Genomic DNA, 16997 nt, shown 5'->3' with positions numbered 1-16997 from the left:
CCATAATTTAACAATACAAATCAAATATTTTTGGTACTGTTAATTAATAATAACTATGTTGTAAGTTATGAGGTACATTTTATTTAATAAATAGTGAAAGGTAATCAAAATTAAATGCTCTTTGATAATTAATTTATATATTAGTCAGGGTTATGCTATAATTACATTTATACTAATTATATAATTGTATTACATTTATACTAATTATCTAAAAATAATTTGTTGTAAGACAGTTTTGTGTTAACTAATTTAGATAGATGATGAAAATACACCTCTAATTTATTAGCACAGATCTGATTTTTATGACATTACATATTTATTTTGCTTGTTGTTTTAAAAGCAGTTTTGCTGTATCTTTCCTCATTAGTAAATTTAAATATAATTGAACACTTTTATTTTTCATATTAATGAATAAATGTATATATAAGAATATTTTGACATCAACTTTGTTTCTTCCTTTATTTAGTGTAAGAAAATTTTATTTTAATTTAAAAGTAAATAGCAAAGATAAATAAATTTTTAATCAGAAACTATTCCTAGATAATAAAAAAAAAATCTTTATTTCAATGGAATAGGCTTGAGTGTGAACAAATGTTTACTGCATATATGTGTTAACACTAACTGAAGACAGGTTTTTTTATATTTGTTCTATTTTATATTTATTCAGATGTAAATTTAATTTTACTATTTTATATAAATACACCAAAATATAAAAATACTAGAGTATAATTCTGAAATCCATAGTAGTATGAATTGAGATATATCTTCCTTAGAGAATAATGCATTATCAATATTATCCATCAAAATATGAATTAAGATACACCAACTCAAGTACTTAAAATGATCAGAATGGAAAAAAATATAAATAAAATATTTTATTGTTAAAAACTGCACTTGTGGACTATTTCATTCAATCTTTCAACACTTTTCTACTTTTTTTTCTGCACAGATATTTAGTCTCAGGCTTTAATGCACCAATATCTGTTGTTTTAAGTTAAAAAGATACATCAATATTAAGTAATAAAGAGAAAAGAACTTTTTTGAAATTGCATTTTTATTTCTTTGTTACAACATTCTTTGTGTAAATTTTAAAATTTTGTGTAATTTTTCAGTTAAAACTTTTTCCATAATCATACATATAGCTGCATAATGGCAGACACAAAGAAACCAGAGACAAATGAACAAACAAATGGAGCTCCAGGGCTTGGATCACTTAGCAAAGTTGCTCAAATCCCAATAGTCGAATGTACATTAAATAAGGCATCAGAAATGTACTCAAAACTTAAGGTAATGTAAATAATGATTTATATTAACATTATCCCATTTATAATTTTCTTAACTTTGTTTAAATTTTTTTTTTTTTATCACGTACCGGCCACCAAGAACCACGCGAATTGGTAGTCTTGAATATCTTTCTTCCCATCGTAGTTTCATGATCTTAGACTGTCTTTCTTTCCTTTCTGTGGACCACTTCCTACCCTTCTTTTTTCCTCTTCCAATATTGGTGAGATTTTTCAGTGTTTTCCAGCATGTGTCGGTGTCTGAAATTTAAAGGTTTTTTTAATTCTTCTCTTATTTGCCTCGTGTATTCTCCCATTCTTTTGTAGCTTAAAATTTTGTTAAAGATCTTTTTTTTCAAACTTTCCTCCTTCATCCTCTTCATGAGCTCATAGTACATCTCCCTTCTGATTCTTATCTCTGTTTCCAAGACTTTGATTTTTCTGTAGATCTCTTCGTTAGATGCTCGCCTGTAACCTTCATGAGTTTTCCTGGGCCCCTAGATTTTTCTTAAGATCCTCTTTTCTATTTTTAGCAGCTTTTCCAAGTTGGGTAGGCATGCGGTCCACCCTTTATAAAATCACAGGCCTTATCACAAAGTTATAATGCCTTATAAGACTTTAAGTCTTATATAAGTTATAAGACTTTGCATTGGAGGAGAGGTTCTTTTTATTGTAAATTTTGCCTTTTTGAAAGCTTAAATTTTCAAATTTAAGCTTTCTCAGAACCGTTGTGACATATTATGTCCCCCAAGTACTTAAATTTTCTGGTCATTTTTATTTTTCCATATTTAGTGTTAACTGCTTTTTTCTTGAAATTTACTTCAATAGTCATGAGCTCTGTTTTTTGTTTGACATTTGTAGGCTTGATTTTTCTGCTATTATTTGTAGGGTATTTATTTGACTAATAGACTCTTCCTCTGATTCTGCTAACAGTGCAAGATCATCTGCAAATGCCAAACAACTCACTTTTATATGATTGCTTTTTGAGCTATTTTTTTTTCCCGGTATTTCTTCATGATTTTATCCAGGACTATGTTGAAAAGTTATAGAGACAAACCGTCGCCTTGTCCTAGCCCTGTTTTTATTTGAAAAGGTTTGCTTATAAGACCCTTAAATTTCTGAATGTTATTATTAGTGATTAATAATCATTGTATCTATACTGAAGCTTTTGATCTATTAGATTCATTAATGTTTGATGTAGCGGACCTTTTCTTTGAACATCATTAGGTCAATTAGAAGTTGAGATCAAATGTTTAATCCAAATTTTGTATTTAAACAAATTATGAAAATTATTTAAAAATTGTTACTGCAAATCTTTCACTCAATTTTTTGACAAATTTACTTACAATTAGAATAATAAATTTTTTGAAGTATTAATTTGATAAGTATTTACAATATGTATCATATATTTTTATTTATTATAATAAAATATATTTTATCAAGAACATGTAACTATTTGTTTCTGCTCTAACTTATTTTTTATTTTATAACAAATTATTTTTCTATAAATATTTTTTAGAAATTGTTTAAGCTTATTTTTTTATATGTTCTATAATATTAATATCCTGCGCACATTACTTTAGGGAGCTAGTGAAACAGTAAATTCTGTCCTAACATCTGCGGAAAATACGGTTAAAAATGCAGCACAATCAGCACAACCAGTTACATCAAAATTAGAAGGACCAATCCAAAAAGTTGATTCAATGCTCTGTTCTGGTATTGACTTTGTTGAAGAGAAAATTCCAGCAATAAAACTTCCACCTGCAGAGGTTTGTAAATTTAGATTTTGATGTTTATTCTTATTTACTACTATCATTGATATTTGTAATGTTTCTTAATATATAATAACACTAATATACCAACTAGATCTGGATTCTTTTTATACCATATAATCTAGAATTATTTACAAAATCTTATCAGTTAAGAACAATATAATTAATATTAAACTCAAACAAAACTAATTTTCATTAATTTAATAAAATTTCAAAGAACTAATCCTGCAATTTCATATGTTTCCTGCAAATAGGGAAGTCTCTTATGCAAAATGTCAGAATCCCTTTTAAAAAATTGAACAAATTATTGACAATTTTCTCATTTCTAATACAGTAGACGTTATAATAGCTATATTTTACTTAGAGATGATATTTGTTTGTATTTTTCTTACATACAGCTTCATTTATTTTCTCCCCATTATTTATTTTCCCCATTCTATTTATGTTTTATAGCATAAGCTCCATCTTCAGATCAACATTATCTGAGAATAACACGTTATAAAATTAATACAATATTTTATCTCTAGTATGCAATCATAATAATCATTTACTGTTCTTATTTTATTAATGAATGAAATGTATCTTTTTACTTTTAACATTACAGGAAAATTAAGTACCATATGATACGCCATTCCCCCATACCATTCTGAAAATTTTATTAATTATTAATCTATTTCATATTTGTTCTTTGTTTTTTTATTATTCTAGTTTATTTTAATATAGTTTAATTTTAAATTTATATTATACTTATTTTTGGGAACCAAATTGTGGATTTTGAGACTCAGAATCAAAATTTTTGTTTTCAAATACATTATTTCATCTAAAATTTTCTTGCTTTGGTTTTCATCAATTTTCCTGTCAGTTATAGCTTCAATTTTATGATTGTAATTACCTAGTGTGTACCCAATATTACTAATTTCTGTAAGATAGTTTACGTCTTTGTCCAAAATATTTTGGGTTCTTTGAATTGGCTATGATTTTTAATGCTGGTTTTTGCTCAAATTTTTGTCCTCTTGTTTTTCATATTTACATATATTATGTGTTTAAAGCATTTATTTACATTTTGCATCATATCACCAGCACTTCAACAATCATGAATTTGACATTTTAGATAATAAATCTATTATGCTGCTTGATTACTAAGTAAATTAATCATTGTATAGCATCAAATCTTGAATTCACAGTAATATTTCAAAGATCTTCAGAGCAGAAGATGGTGGTACACTTTTTTATCTGTTTCATAACCTAAATAACCGAAATCAGTGATGTCAGAAAATTGATTACAGTTGCACAAGACCAAGATAAGCAATCCTGCATGCCAGATAAAAAAATACATGTTAGTCGGATAAAAAAATAAGACCAAGATAGTCAGAAGTAGTGCCAGTCCGAATCCGGCCTGGAGGTATTGAAATTTATTTAGTGGCAGATTCACAAATCCACCATTTTTGTTTGTGGTTATAAGGTTTTGTGCACTTTCACAGACCCACCAAATAAAGTTAGCTGGTTGAATAATTGTACATGTGTTCAGATGGTCTTACAGGAGTGCCTTTTAACCTAATTTTGACATTTTTTCATGGTTTTTCTTTTTTTGTCTTATGCACCTCTACAGCTCTTCCAAATTAAGTAGGTGGGTTGAATTTTTTAGTGTTAATTGAGTAGGTGTTAGGTAAGTGTCTTTTGGAGGTCCAAAGTTTTTTTTCTCACCGCTGCCAATTTTTTTTTTTTTTTTCACCTTTCAAGGTCTTCCACATCTCAACAGCTCCAAATTAAGCAAGAGAACATAAATTTTGTGTATGAATCAAGTTGATATTAAAGAAGTGCCTTATCTAGGCACAAAATCTGTCTCAATTTTTTTTTTTTTTTTCGCAGTTTTTAAGGTCTTCCACATCTCAACAGCCCCTCCAAATTAAATGAAAGAAGTGAAAATTTTTATAAAGAGCTGACATTTTTTTTTATTAGAGAAGAACTTTTTGATCTCAACTTCTCCCGTTCCTACCATTTTATTTTTATTTTTGTGCTTTTTGACCAATTTTAGGGGCTTTCACAGCTCTACAGCCAAATTGTTTAAGAGAATAGAAACTTTTTTTTTTATTCGAGTTAGTGCTAGAAAAGTATTTTTTGTACTGGGAGTTTAGATATGAATTTTGTTAAATTACATCCACTACTTTCATTTAGGCAAGTGCAAACACATTTTCCTTGATATATTGTATTTTTATATATAAAAGTCAAAGTTATAGTATATTGAGTTAACTAATACAGTGAACCTAGGAACAGTGATCAGCAGGAATGGAAAGGTAGACCAAGAGATATTCAATAGGACAAAGAAGGCAAATGCAATATACTACCACCTCTGCAACACAGTATTAGGGAAGAGGGCGGTAGAGAAGAATGTTAAAGTATATCTTCGAGGCTATATACCTACCTACCCTCCTTTCCAGAAGTGAAAGCTGGGTACCACTTGATAAGCACCTAAGCAGAGTCACTGTAATGGAAATGAGATACCTACGGAGAGTGGCAGGCCGAACTAGGAGGGATCGCATATGAAATGAGAGGAGAAGACAGGATGTTGGTACTGTCTCCATAAAGGAAACCATTGAAAAGAGACAACTCAGATGGTTTGGACATCTCTTTCGGATGAGTGAAGACAGTGATCCAAGAAAATATTTTGAGGCCAGACCAACAGGAAAATACCCAAAAGGAAGACCCAGAATACAATGAAAGGACTACATCTCCAAAGTGGGAGAGAAAAAAGGGGAAAACTGGGATTCCATAAGAGTACTGGGTCGGGATCGAGAGGCTTGGTTTGCTTGGACATAGGCACCTCCACGCTGAAAGGCACTAAGGAGGAAGAGAAAGAAGAAGAGTTGACTAATATAAAAATATGGTAAAGATTATATGAAAATAAGTGGTTACTACTTAAGATTAATGCTTTGATAATTTTTTTTGTAAGAAAATTGTGTGCATTTATATGACTCATATTGAGCTGTAAATTTGTCTTTTTTTTTACCCCTTGCCTGGTCATTTCTGACATATGGGAGGAAGGGGGGTGTTTATCTACAGGTTACCACTCCATTCTAACCGATCCTTCTCGGCCAGATTTTATAAATTTTGGATTGTATTTAAATTGAAAAAACTACATAAAATATTTGAGAACTACTTTAATTCATTGTATATTTATTCATCATTAAGAGTGTCCTCAATTTTATAACTTAAATAAATTATAAAACTAGTAATCTTTTTTTTTTTATTTATTGACATTTACAACTGTATAAAAAATACATCAAGCAAATTTGAAGTAAGATAATAATGATATGATACAGCATGTAGAGAAACTACCCAGTAGTAGAACTCTAAAAACATTTTACAATATAAGGTCACGAGGCCATCTTCTTTTCAGGTGCCTCAGAGGATTGCCAGGAATGGAAGAGAAAGCCAGGTTAGAAACAAGTGGGTTTGGGTGGTTAGGGAGTTTATAATAGAAGGAATGATATCGGGTTCGGGCTAGGTCGGTTACATAAGGAACATTTAAGTCTTTATGGATGGTTTTATTAGTAACAAAATAAGGAGCATTGAGGATTTTGGATTGTAAGGATTGGATACGAGAGGCATTTGAAGGTTTAGTGGAGCCCCAAAGTTCAACTCCGTATGTTCAGATGGGCCTTATTATTGTCATGTAGATCAGTCTTTTGTAATGAGTTGGAAGTTTAGACCGTTTGTCTAGTAAGTGCTGTAATAGTCGGAATCTGCGTCCAGTTTCCTGTCTTTTCAGTCTTCTGTGAGGATTCCAGGTAAGTCGTTTGTCAAGGTGTAGGTCAAAGATAAAGAATTTGTTCTACAGGGGTAAGAGCCACATTATTAATGTATACTGTAGGGCAGTCAGCAGGTTTACGACAAAGAGTAAAGGTGATTTGATGGGATTTATTTTTATCCTCCAATTTCGACACCATTCTTCGAGGGTTGTGATATAGGACTTGAGAGTTTGGGACGCAATCAAAGGGTTATTATTAACTGTGAGCACACAGTGTCATCAGCATGCGTGGTAAGGATAGTGCTAGTTGTTGGGATGTCAGCTGTATAGAATGTGTAGAGGACGGTACCGAGGATACTACCTTGAGGAACACCAGCGGAAAAACTAGTAATCTAAAAATATGAAATCATGGTATACCACTAGTTTTTGTTTTTGCCATTTTTATACTGTTTGACTCTATATAATATAAATTTGACTTTCACATCTTAGAAATTTATAAGAAAAAAATTAGAAATTTACTATATATATTTTATATAGTAAAGTAATTTTACTATGGAAGATAAAAGTTACTTAACTGTCTGTTTACACATAGTTTGGTTGAAATTAAATAGATATTTTGCCACTAATTACAGTATGCAGCATGAAGGGTTCAAAATCCTTCCTGGTATTTTAACCTTTGTTGAGTTTATCTGTTTGCCAAGATCCTAAACTGGGAAAGTCTGACTAAATAGTTACCTTCCTAGAATCTATTTAGTATAATATCTAGTATCTATTATATGTAGAAATGAGGCAATGGCTTGTAAATGGTTTATTTTTCAATAACAGTAACCATATAATTAGCTAAATGTTTTCAAATAAATTAATCCACCAAGTTTACTTTCAAAATATATAAATGTCTAAAAAATCAGTATTAAATCATTCAACATTTGGGATTTTAAGCACTTTTTTTTCCATGCCAACACCAATTATAATTTTTAAACTAAATACTTCAACACAGAACCAAATCTTCTGTAATATTTATTTATGTTTGGAAAATAAAGTAGAGATTTAATATCTGAAATAAATAGAGAATCTCTAGCTTAACAGGTCTAGATGAAAGATTATTTTACTTGAAAATCAATCAGTAATGATACAACTTTCTTAGATGGCTTCAATTTTTACATCTAATTAACTCATAATTATCACCGTAACTCAACAAATTAATAAAATCCAACTGCTTTAATCCTTATTTATTTTTATTAGTCTTATAAATACCTTGTATTTATTACTACAAAATAAATAATCAAACTCTACTATTTTATGTTTTAGTTGGCTCAGAAAACCAAAGAGGCCCTGAACACTAATGTAGTAGAACCAGCAATGAAGGGAATGAGTGCAATTGGTGAATATGGAAAGCAAACGGTCGCGTCATTAGCTGGTTACAATAATAACACTAAAAGTCCTTCAGGAGATTCTGAAAAAAAATAAAATAAGACTTGTCAAACAATTATTTAGATAATCATTTCCCTGTTCTTTTTTTGGCCCTATTTTGTGTTTGTCAAAGTATATCTATAAAATTGTCTATATAGATAAGAATATAAATCTATTGTAATTAGAAACGGAGAAAATTTTAAAAATAATTGTATTTTTATTTTTAAGTTAAACAAACCTAAGACTGACTTTCCATCATTGTCTTTGATTTTGAGATAGTAAAAATGTTGTAATAAATTTCTAGATTTTTAGAGCTAGATTGCAACTTTATTTATTACAGCTAGCTATCGTTAAACTGTGATAAATAAGACATACTTAAATATATACATAATGTAATGATTGTTGACGAGATATAATAGACTTTAGTATTTAATTGTTTAAAAAACTTTATATAAATTAAATTTTAATATGAATGTATCAAAAATCATACAGATAAATGATAATACTAGCTCTTCTGATAAATTATGTATTTTCTTCTTCTATAACAAAAATATAGTTTATCAATTAAACAATGTCGTCATATATACTTATTTTTCTAAACTGAATTAACAATTTCATTTTTAGAAAGATTTCTCTACAACAGGAAAACTTAATTAAACCAAAAATTACAGGGTTTGTTAAAATTAATTATTATAATTTGTTTGTTATAGAAATGTTTCATATTTCTAATTTCTCATTATAAAATAACTAGTTCATACATTTTAGTGTTATACATTCAATCAATGTACAATTAGATAAAACTGAAATGTTTGTTATCATAAAAAATATACTTTTGGAAAAAAAAGCATTAACAGATCAAATTCCATGCCCTGCTTAACTAAGTTTTGGGTTATAAATCCTTTACCATATAAATATGCATATACAGGTCATTCTCTGAAAAGATATATTTCTGTGTCCTCTATCAATAAGTCCTCTTTAAATAATAACTTTTCAGAATTGGATATATAACTTTTGATATAAAACAACTCAGTTGTTAGCTCTGAATATATCTCTTTTTATCCCATTAAATGCTTTTGTATGATTTCCTTTGCTGTTGTCATCATTGTTGAGTTTATTGTTAAAAACAAGTCCATGACTTTATTTCTCCTACTCAACAGTCTCTCTTCAGCTGAACAAGAATACATATCTCCTTTTTTTTCTTCTACATATTTACAATATTTGAGTACTAGACAACAAAAATTCTGACTCTACTTTCATGAAGTATTTAGTTCATACAGCACTTTTTTGTATAAAAATATAGTTAGCATGTTTTATTCATTTAGCTTCCCAACCTTTTCACTGTCTTATATACATTTAAATTTGTATCCATTGAAGTGAGAAAGTTCAACAGGTCTGCAACTCTTCTGACGAGAATTGATGCCCCCAGCATTCTTATGGTCTTCATGCAATCATAAACTACATCAAATTCTCAGAGAACACTTTTTCTCAGTTAGTGATTGAAAGAAACTACCCATACTGCAAAGATTTTGTGAATAGATGTAAAAGTGAGACCATTCATGTAAGGCCACTGGACAGTGGAGGCCTAGAAGCAGAGGTCATCTTGGATACTGGACAACCCGTTAATTCTTCAAAGAATAATAACTAAAAGAATTTTATGGGCAAGATTAAACACAGGACCTGTGCAAAATGTTATTAGTGCTAAAAAGCAAGGGAGGATGGGATAAATAAGATGAATTAACAGTTTTAGAGGGTCCTAGAAACCCCATCCTCATGGGCAATATTTCATACCTCCCAAATCCTATGTCAGTTCCCCACCCTAACAAACAGAGCTGTACAAGATCAAGGTCTAAATTCGCTACTTTTTACAAGAGATGGATCATAGAATTTAGAGGACACTGATATCTGGAGCACCAGGTCCAAAAGGTAAAGATGGCTCATGGATAAATATTAAATGGACTTGGAGTAAATATAAACATCAAACCAATAATCTTATAATTAATTTTATAAGTGGACAGACAGACTAATGTTTACTTATATAAGCATACTGATCTCTTTTATCAACGTTTTATGACAATACTATAAAAATTAAGAAACTTATTCCATGAAAGCCTACTATACAACTTGAACAGTTTTTCCAAAAATATGGAACTCTACTGTTAGATAAACAGAAGAGAATTTTCATTTTGAAACCCCCATTTCAATAAACTTATTGACAATGGTTTTTTGTTATGTTCCCACTAAATAAGACATAAGGATTCTTTTGAATTAATGAGATTAACGCTGGTATGTATTCTGCATAAATATTAAGGACTCGAAAAGAACCTGATCTCTTATTAAGTGGGAATATAAAATAAAAATATAACCATCAACACGACGACACCAACACCGGCACGCCTCCTTAAGGTTTGAACTCCACCACTGTTTACCAGTTTTAGCAGAAACATATTAAATGCTTTTATAAGGATCCCAATTTATATAAAAAAATTTAATTTCAATTCAACAAAAATCATCACCACTTTATTTATTTGAGAAATATATATAGTTGTAAATTGTTTAAAACGAATAGGCTTCAAGTAAAATTATGATGTTTTTATTTTAAAATATGTATTATTACATAAAAATAATACATTAATCTATATACCAAAAGACCTGTAATAAATATGTTTAATTAGTTATAAAATCCATTATCAAATTTAAGAATCGTATAACATGTAATTTTCATATGGTAATTATTTATCACCATGATCTAAATAATTGGTTTTAAAAGAAACTTATTTCGTGCCCGGGAAGACAACACTGTCTATCATGCAGGGAAATTTTGCCAGTTAGTGTTTGTAGCACTGGTTGAAAGCTGGCGAAAGAGTGTCGGCTTCAGCACGTTTGAGAAGATCGTAATTTATCTGTCAAGATGGCCGAGGTTACCCCTTCTGATAAAGCTAGTACTTTTAGTGATATTACAAACGAGCTCTTCACGAGTCCATTAAATTTGTTCCTTTTAGCTGTAATTGCGTTCATCGTTTACAAAATTTATAAAAATCAATACAAACAAAATCCCCACTATGAGCCGGAACCTGAACTACCTAAAATGAAGAAGAGAGACTTCACACTGGAAGAATTGAAGGCCTACGATGGTAACGGCCCGGATGGTAGGATTTTGATCGCTGTCAATGGAAAAGTGTTCGATGTTACCAAGGGAAAACGATTCTATGGGCCAGGTAACTCCAGTTTTGTTGTGTGGTTATGAGCATAATTAATGAATGACGTTTTTGTACTCATTGCATTGGCCTTATAGTTGTCAAGGTTTAGCTGCTTATTGATGATAGATTTTCTTCATTCCCCAATTCTGTCTTTTATGCCAATCAACTTATGATTCATTGTTTTCAACATAATATATTAAATGAAGTTTTGGCTATTATTTATTCAGTTTTATGTAATATTGATATCTTAATTTATCTGTAATTAATAAGAGTGTGAATGAGTAAGATAGATTCAATTCTAATTGAAAAAAGTATTGATATTAATTTAAGTTCAGTCTGATGTTAACTTTTTTTTTTGTAATTTAGATTTCTGAATGAATCAATAACCCAGTGTCAAAATTTCTTGGCCTATAATTGAATGTGCATGTCATGACCATGATAAATTATTAATGGATTTCAGGATTATTTATTCCAACAAATTGATGTTTTATCAGGTGGACCTTATGCTGCTTTTGGAGGAAGGGATGCTTCAAGAGGTCTTGCTACATTTTCTGTAACTGGCGGAAGTGAAACTTACGACGATCTAAGTGACCTGAATTCGATGGAAATGGATTCAGTTCGTGAATGGGAAATGCAGTTCACAGGCAAGTATATTACACGGATTCTCTCCTGTTTCCTTTGATATCTATATTTTCTTTTAATATAGTTCCTTTTACCTTTCATTTTCAAAATATAACTAGAGGTTCATCATTTCCATCTATTGTTTTGATTTTTAAATAAAAGTATATGATATGTTAGGTAAAATAATTTTGGCTTTTGGACATCTTTATTTTAAACGAATTATAAGTAATTGAGTTTATTTTCTTCTTGAGCTGTGGAACATGTTTAAAGCATCTATTCAGTTAAATAATGTATTTCTCTTTAATTTGTTGTTTTAATGTTTGAATTGTAATTCAAATTTACTCATTGATGTAACTTGATGAAAGTTTGTGTAATTAATGGAGTTGATGACAAAGCAGTCCTGCAGAGAACTCATTCCCCATGTCACTAAATGAACAGTTAACTAATGCTTAATGGTCCTGACTGTGTACTTCAATGTCAAACAGCTTTTCTACCACAATTTTTTCTTATTTAAACCGTACTATTACTGAATGATGAAATTTTTCTTGTATATTTGTCATTATTCCTACTGAACAAATCTTGAGTACTAGTTTTGTTGTTAATACTTATTTTGGGATGAATTTTAGTATTATATGTCTAATTCTTTCATTAGAAATATTTTTATTACTCCATCTACTCAGTTGTTTTTTTATTAAAACTGAGTTTTTATTTCCACAATTGAATAATAAACAAAACTAATTATTCATTTTTCTTGGTGTAATTGTTTCACAGAAGGGGAAAGCTCATTAATTTACTTTCACCATCCTTATTTAGCCTCATATTTCATGTGGTAAATATGAAACACTGTAAATAAGCTTGAACTAATAATTGTGTATGCTGTTAGTTGTATAAACCAAAAAAATTTATTGCACCCTTACTGCAATACTGACAAAACTCAAAATTCTAACTTATGAGAAAATTTGAATTCAAAGATTCTAACTTACTCATTTTTACTTGTAATCCAATCATACTATTTTAATTGCTTTATGAGGATATATTATTCATTTGTTAATATTTCATTTAGCAAATACTTATAGAACTAAATTAATAGAGATGATATGAACTTAAACATTAGTTTAAGTAATATATAATCATTGTTAAAGAATAATAAATTATTTATTTTATTACATGTTACTTCTTAATTGCAAAATAACTTAATAATGCTCTAAATTTTTTTGTTCTGCTGTATCGTGATTTTATGTATGAAAATAAATATAAATGAATTAGTATGTTTTATATTATGTATTGAACCAGTTGGTTTGTGAAAGTTTTGTTATTCAGTAGTCTCCATCCTTTAATGATACTGGTAGCAGTTTATTTTTAAAATATTTGAACCATGAAAGGCTTTACATTTGTGACAATGTCTTTTTAATATTCAGTTATTCAGGGTTACTTACCATATTTCAGGTAGATTTCCCATGGCCATGGTTTATTCCTGAAGAAAAGGCAAGGGCAATCTTAGTTTTTTTTTTGTTATTTTTTAAAATCAAACAATTTTGTTCTATACTTATTTGATATCATAAGTAGTCATTTATTTTAAGCTTCGTTTAAACAACGCTATATAACTAAGACTTCTTTTGATTGTTTAACAATTCTAGTCATCATTTTCCCGCTTTATGGCGGATAAATAATGGAACATTATTTTAAACCCAATTAAAGCTTTGTCCTTCGTTACCTATTATATTTTAATACAATATTTCTTCTGCAAGTTTAAGAGCTATTTAATAACGTACATTATGAATTTTCAATACATATACAAGTCGTTAAGATTATCTGTATTAACTTGGAAAAACAAATTTAAATTTATTTATTTACATGTTTATTTTCACTGTATTCAGTGGAAATACAGTATAAAATAATTTTTAGGTGATCTATAATTAAAAAAATCTAGTTTAGTTTCAGTTTAACTAATATAGAAGATATAGGTGTAATGTTTAAATAAATGCATCATTAATTTTTTGTTGTTATTGAATAGTTTTAGTCTTTTGTTTTACATTATTCTTCTTTCAAAAGATTTAGAGATCAAACAATAGATGTATTATCAGAGCTCAATAAAGATAGATGAGATAAATTAGCAAATTGGAGTAACATAGTCCAAGATAAAGATTTTTGTCAGTTGATCAAGTTGTGGTGGTCTGTTTGTAAAGTGAATTAAATTTTTTTTTTGTCATGAGTCATACTAAATTCATATTATTATAAAATCAATCTTTTTGATTTTAGAATATGTGTATTTACCTCCTAACTGTACAAAATATCAACAAATAATTATATTACTTTTCTATGCTCAATATTTTAAGCATTTTCTATTAAAAAATATTTGTTTCTTAGATATTTTATTTTAAATTATATTTTTAAGTCAATTTTAATGAAAATTCCTTCTTCTTTTATATACGCCATAGATTTTTTATTTATGTAACTTTTTTAATTATTGGTCAAGGCATTAGGTTACTAAAACATGAGATTAGAATATTTATAGTTGGTTATTTCATTTTACAACATTTAATTAATATTTGTATAAATTATAATATGATACAGTGAAAAGTAATTTTGAATAATTATTGCAACTAGAATGGCAACCATTTATTTTATGCATTTGTTTTAATTTCATATTTTAACCTTGAAAAAACATAGAGTGATTTAGATAATATTTTTTCTTATCTTGGTATAAACTAAATTTTCCCTTTTATTTTAAGTGACTTGCAAATGAAATGTTTGATGAAATATTACACCGACTTCTGTATTAGCCATTTGTTATTTATTTATTTAATTTTTTATTGCTCCATTTTCATAAAGTAATTCTTTTATGTGTTATTCATCAAGGTGATAGTTAAATTGGTTTTGTTAAAAGAAGTATAATTTCAGTCACTTTAATATCTACAATCCCTGATTTAATAAACTGTATATTGAAATATTTTCAATAATTTAGAAAGTGTGTCCTATATCAGTTCACAGTACATGTTTTACTTAAAATGAAATTATAAATTAATTAATGGAGTTTAATAATCATAAAAATTAAAATGGACAATTTTTATCTTCACACTTTTTTTTTAGTATAAAACTTAAGCATTCAGAACTATAGTCTTAAAAAAGTAAGATGTGATTAGATGTTTCTTGAATTTATTGTACTATTAAGTTTTAATGAAACTGAAGGTTTTATTAACTAAAATTCAGTCCTACCTATGGACATTGAACTATAGTATTTATAAGAAATACTTAAATGATGAATAGAAAAATGTTGTTTTCTTCTTTATTAATAGTCACTCTTATCTTACTCAGCTGCTGCTGAATTCATTTCCCGAACACATCTTCTGATGAATATAAGTGAATTTTTTTTTAGGACAGTAAAATTTTGTTGATTGAACATTTCCCTTCTTGTAGTTTAATAAAGTATTTTAATTATTTGTGGAAGGTTTTACGAATACTATCAGTCATTTATGTAATTCATTTATATTGTCTTATCTTCCCAGAACATCATCTTTCCTTGTTCACTCCAGTTTGCAAAATTGTAGAGTGATGTACCACAGCTACAAAATTCATACAATATCAAATTGTGAATATATTTTTTAAGCTACAGTTCCTAACCACTGTAGGTACATCAGTGTGTGTATCAAAGAAACGAGCTATTTGTGTTTATGATTACTAATTCCATTCTTGAGCTACAGTTCCTAACCACTGTATGTGCATCAGTGTGTCTATCAAAGAAACAAGCTATTACTAATTCCTAATTATTGGAGAAGTTTGTCAGGGGGTGTGGTCAGCAAAGAACAACATAAATAAACAATATTTATTTATTTTATGCCGACGTTTCGAACTGAATTTCAGGTCTTCATCAGGGCTATTGAACAAAAGGGATAACAACAACATTTAGAGAAATATAAAATTGAAAAGGAATAGTATACAAACATATTGGTTGGAATAGTATACAAAATGAATCACAAAATATATGCATCTTAACTGTAATCTTAGTCAGGTAGTTTCTGGTCAAAATCCATATCACTTGAGCTCAATACATCATATTCAGAGGAATTAGCACTATGTGACTCATAGTTTAAAGGATGAAAATCAAACTAAAGATATTAGATTCAACATCAATTTGATAGATTTAGAAAAAACAAAATGTCATCTATGCATCTACTATAGCTGACAGAGGAATGCTTCCATTTATGGCAAAAAAAAAATGAATAAAAAAGCAACTTAGATGCAAAGAATGACCACTATAAGGAGATACTTATGGGTTTACTTAATAATTCCAGGGACATTAGGGAAGAGGAAAATCAGAATAGAGGAGACAGTTCCACGAGCAGACAAAATTTAATTGTTGTATATTTCTATGAATTAGTTTTACAACTAAATGATTTTTAAAACATTCATTTTGCTTGTCGCCCTGAGTTTTCTGATTTTTCCTTCTTCGATATATCCTTTATAAACAAAATCATTGTGGGCTTTGAATAATTTCATTACAGATAAAACTTAGCAGTATTACTAATAATAACACCTTCACAACGTATGAATATAGTTAAATAAATATATTTTTTAAATTGAATTAGTAGTAATGAGGTGTAGATTAATGATTGGAGAAGTTTGTCGGGGAGGTGCAGTCAGCATAGAACAACATAAATGAGCAAAACAATGTTTATTTATTTTATGCCGACGTTTCGAACTGAGTTTCAGGTCTTCATCAGGGGTATAGAACAAAAGAGATAACAACAGCATTTAGAGAAACATAAAATTGAAAAGGAATAGTATACAAACAAATTTAGAATTATACAAGATATTGAATTGAATCACAAATGATAAAAAATTGATAACTGATAACTGAATAGTAAAAAATTGATTGATAATCGTGGAATTAGATGGTAGTAGATTGAAAACAGTGAAAGATGAAATATAATATCATGTAGGTAAGAAGATATGTATAATATAAGATATG

General features: G+C 28.7%; 2 protein-coding genes across 2 annotated transcripts in view; both read left to right on the top strand.

The window, feature by feature from the left end:
* The window catches only part of LOC106683523 (lipid storage droplets surface-binding protein 2), a 13915-nt gene extending 5614 nt beyond the window's left edge, over nt 1-8301 (top strand). Inside the window, exons 2-4 of the mRNA XM_014425038.2 lie at nt 1113-1287; nt 2864-3049; nt 8109-8301. Of these exons, the coding sequence (XP_014280524.1) occupies nt 1150-1287; nt 2864-3049; nt 8109-8267 (483 nt within the window). The 5' untranslated portion in view covers nt 1113-1149 and the 3' untranslated portion in view covers nt 8268-8301. The remainder of the gene's footprint in view (nt 1-1112; nt 1288-2863; nt 3050-8108) is intronic.
* A 2694-nt stretch (nt 8302-10995) lies between these two features.
* Nucleotides 10996-16997, top strand: part of LOC106683534 (membrane-associated progesterone receptor component 1) — an 11299-nt gene continuing 5297 nt past the window's right edge. The window contains exons 1-2 of the mRNA XM_014425061.2: nt 10996-11425; nt 11902-12051. Of these exons, the coding sequence (XP_014280547.1) occupies nt 11119-11425; nt 11902-12051 (457 nt within the window). The 5' untranslated portion in view covers nt 10996-11118. The remainder of the gene's footprint in view (nt 11426-11901; nt 12052-16997) is intronic.

This window comes from Halyomorpha halys, unplaced genomic scaffold (assembly GCF_000696795.3).
Source record: "Halyomorpha halys isolate HHAL.00 unplaced genomic scaffold, Hhal_1.1 Scaffold493.1, whole genome shotgun sequence".
Lineage (NCBI taxonomy): Eukaryota > Metazoa > Arthropoda > Insecta > Hemiptera > Pentatomidae > Halyomorpha > Halyomorpha halys.
Note: the sequence above shows the minus strand (reverse complement) of the source record. Positions and strands in the feature narration are given on the sequence as shown.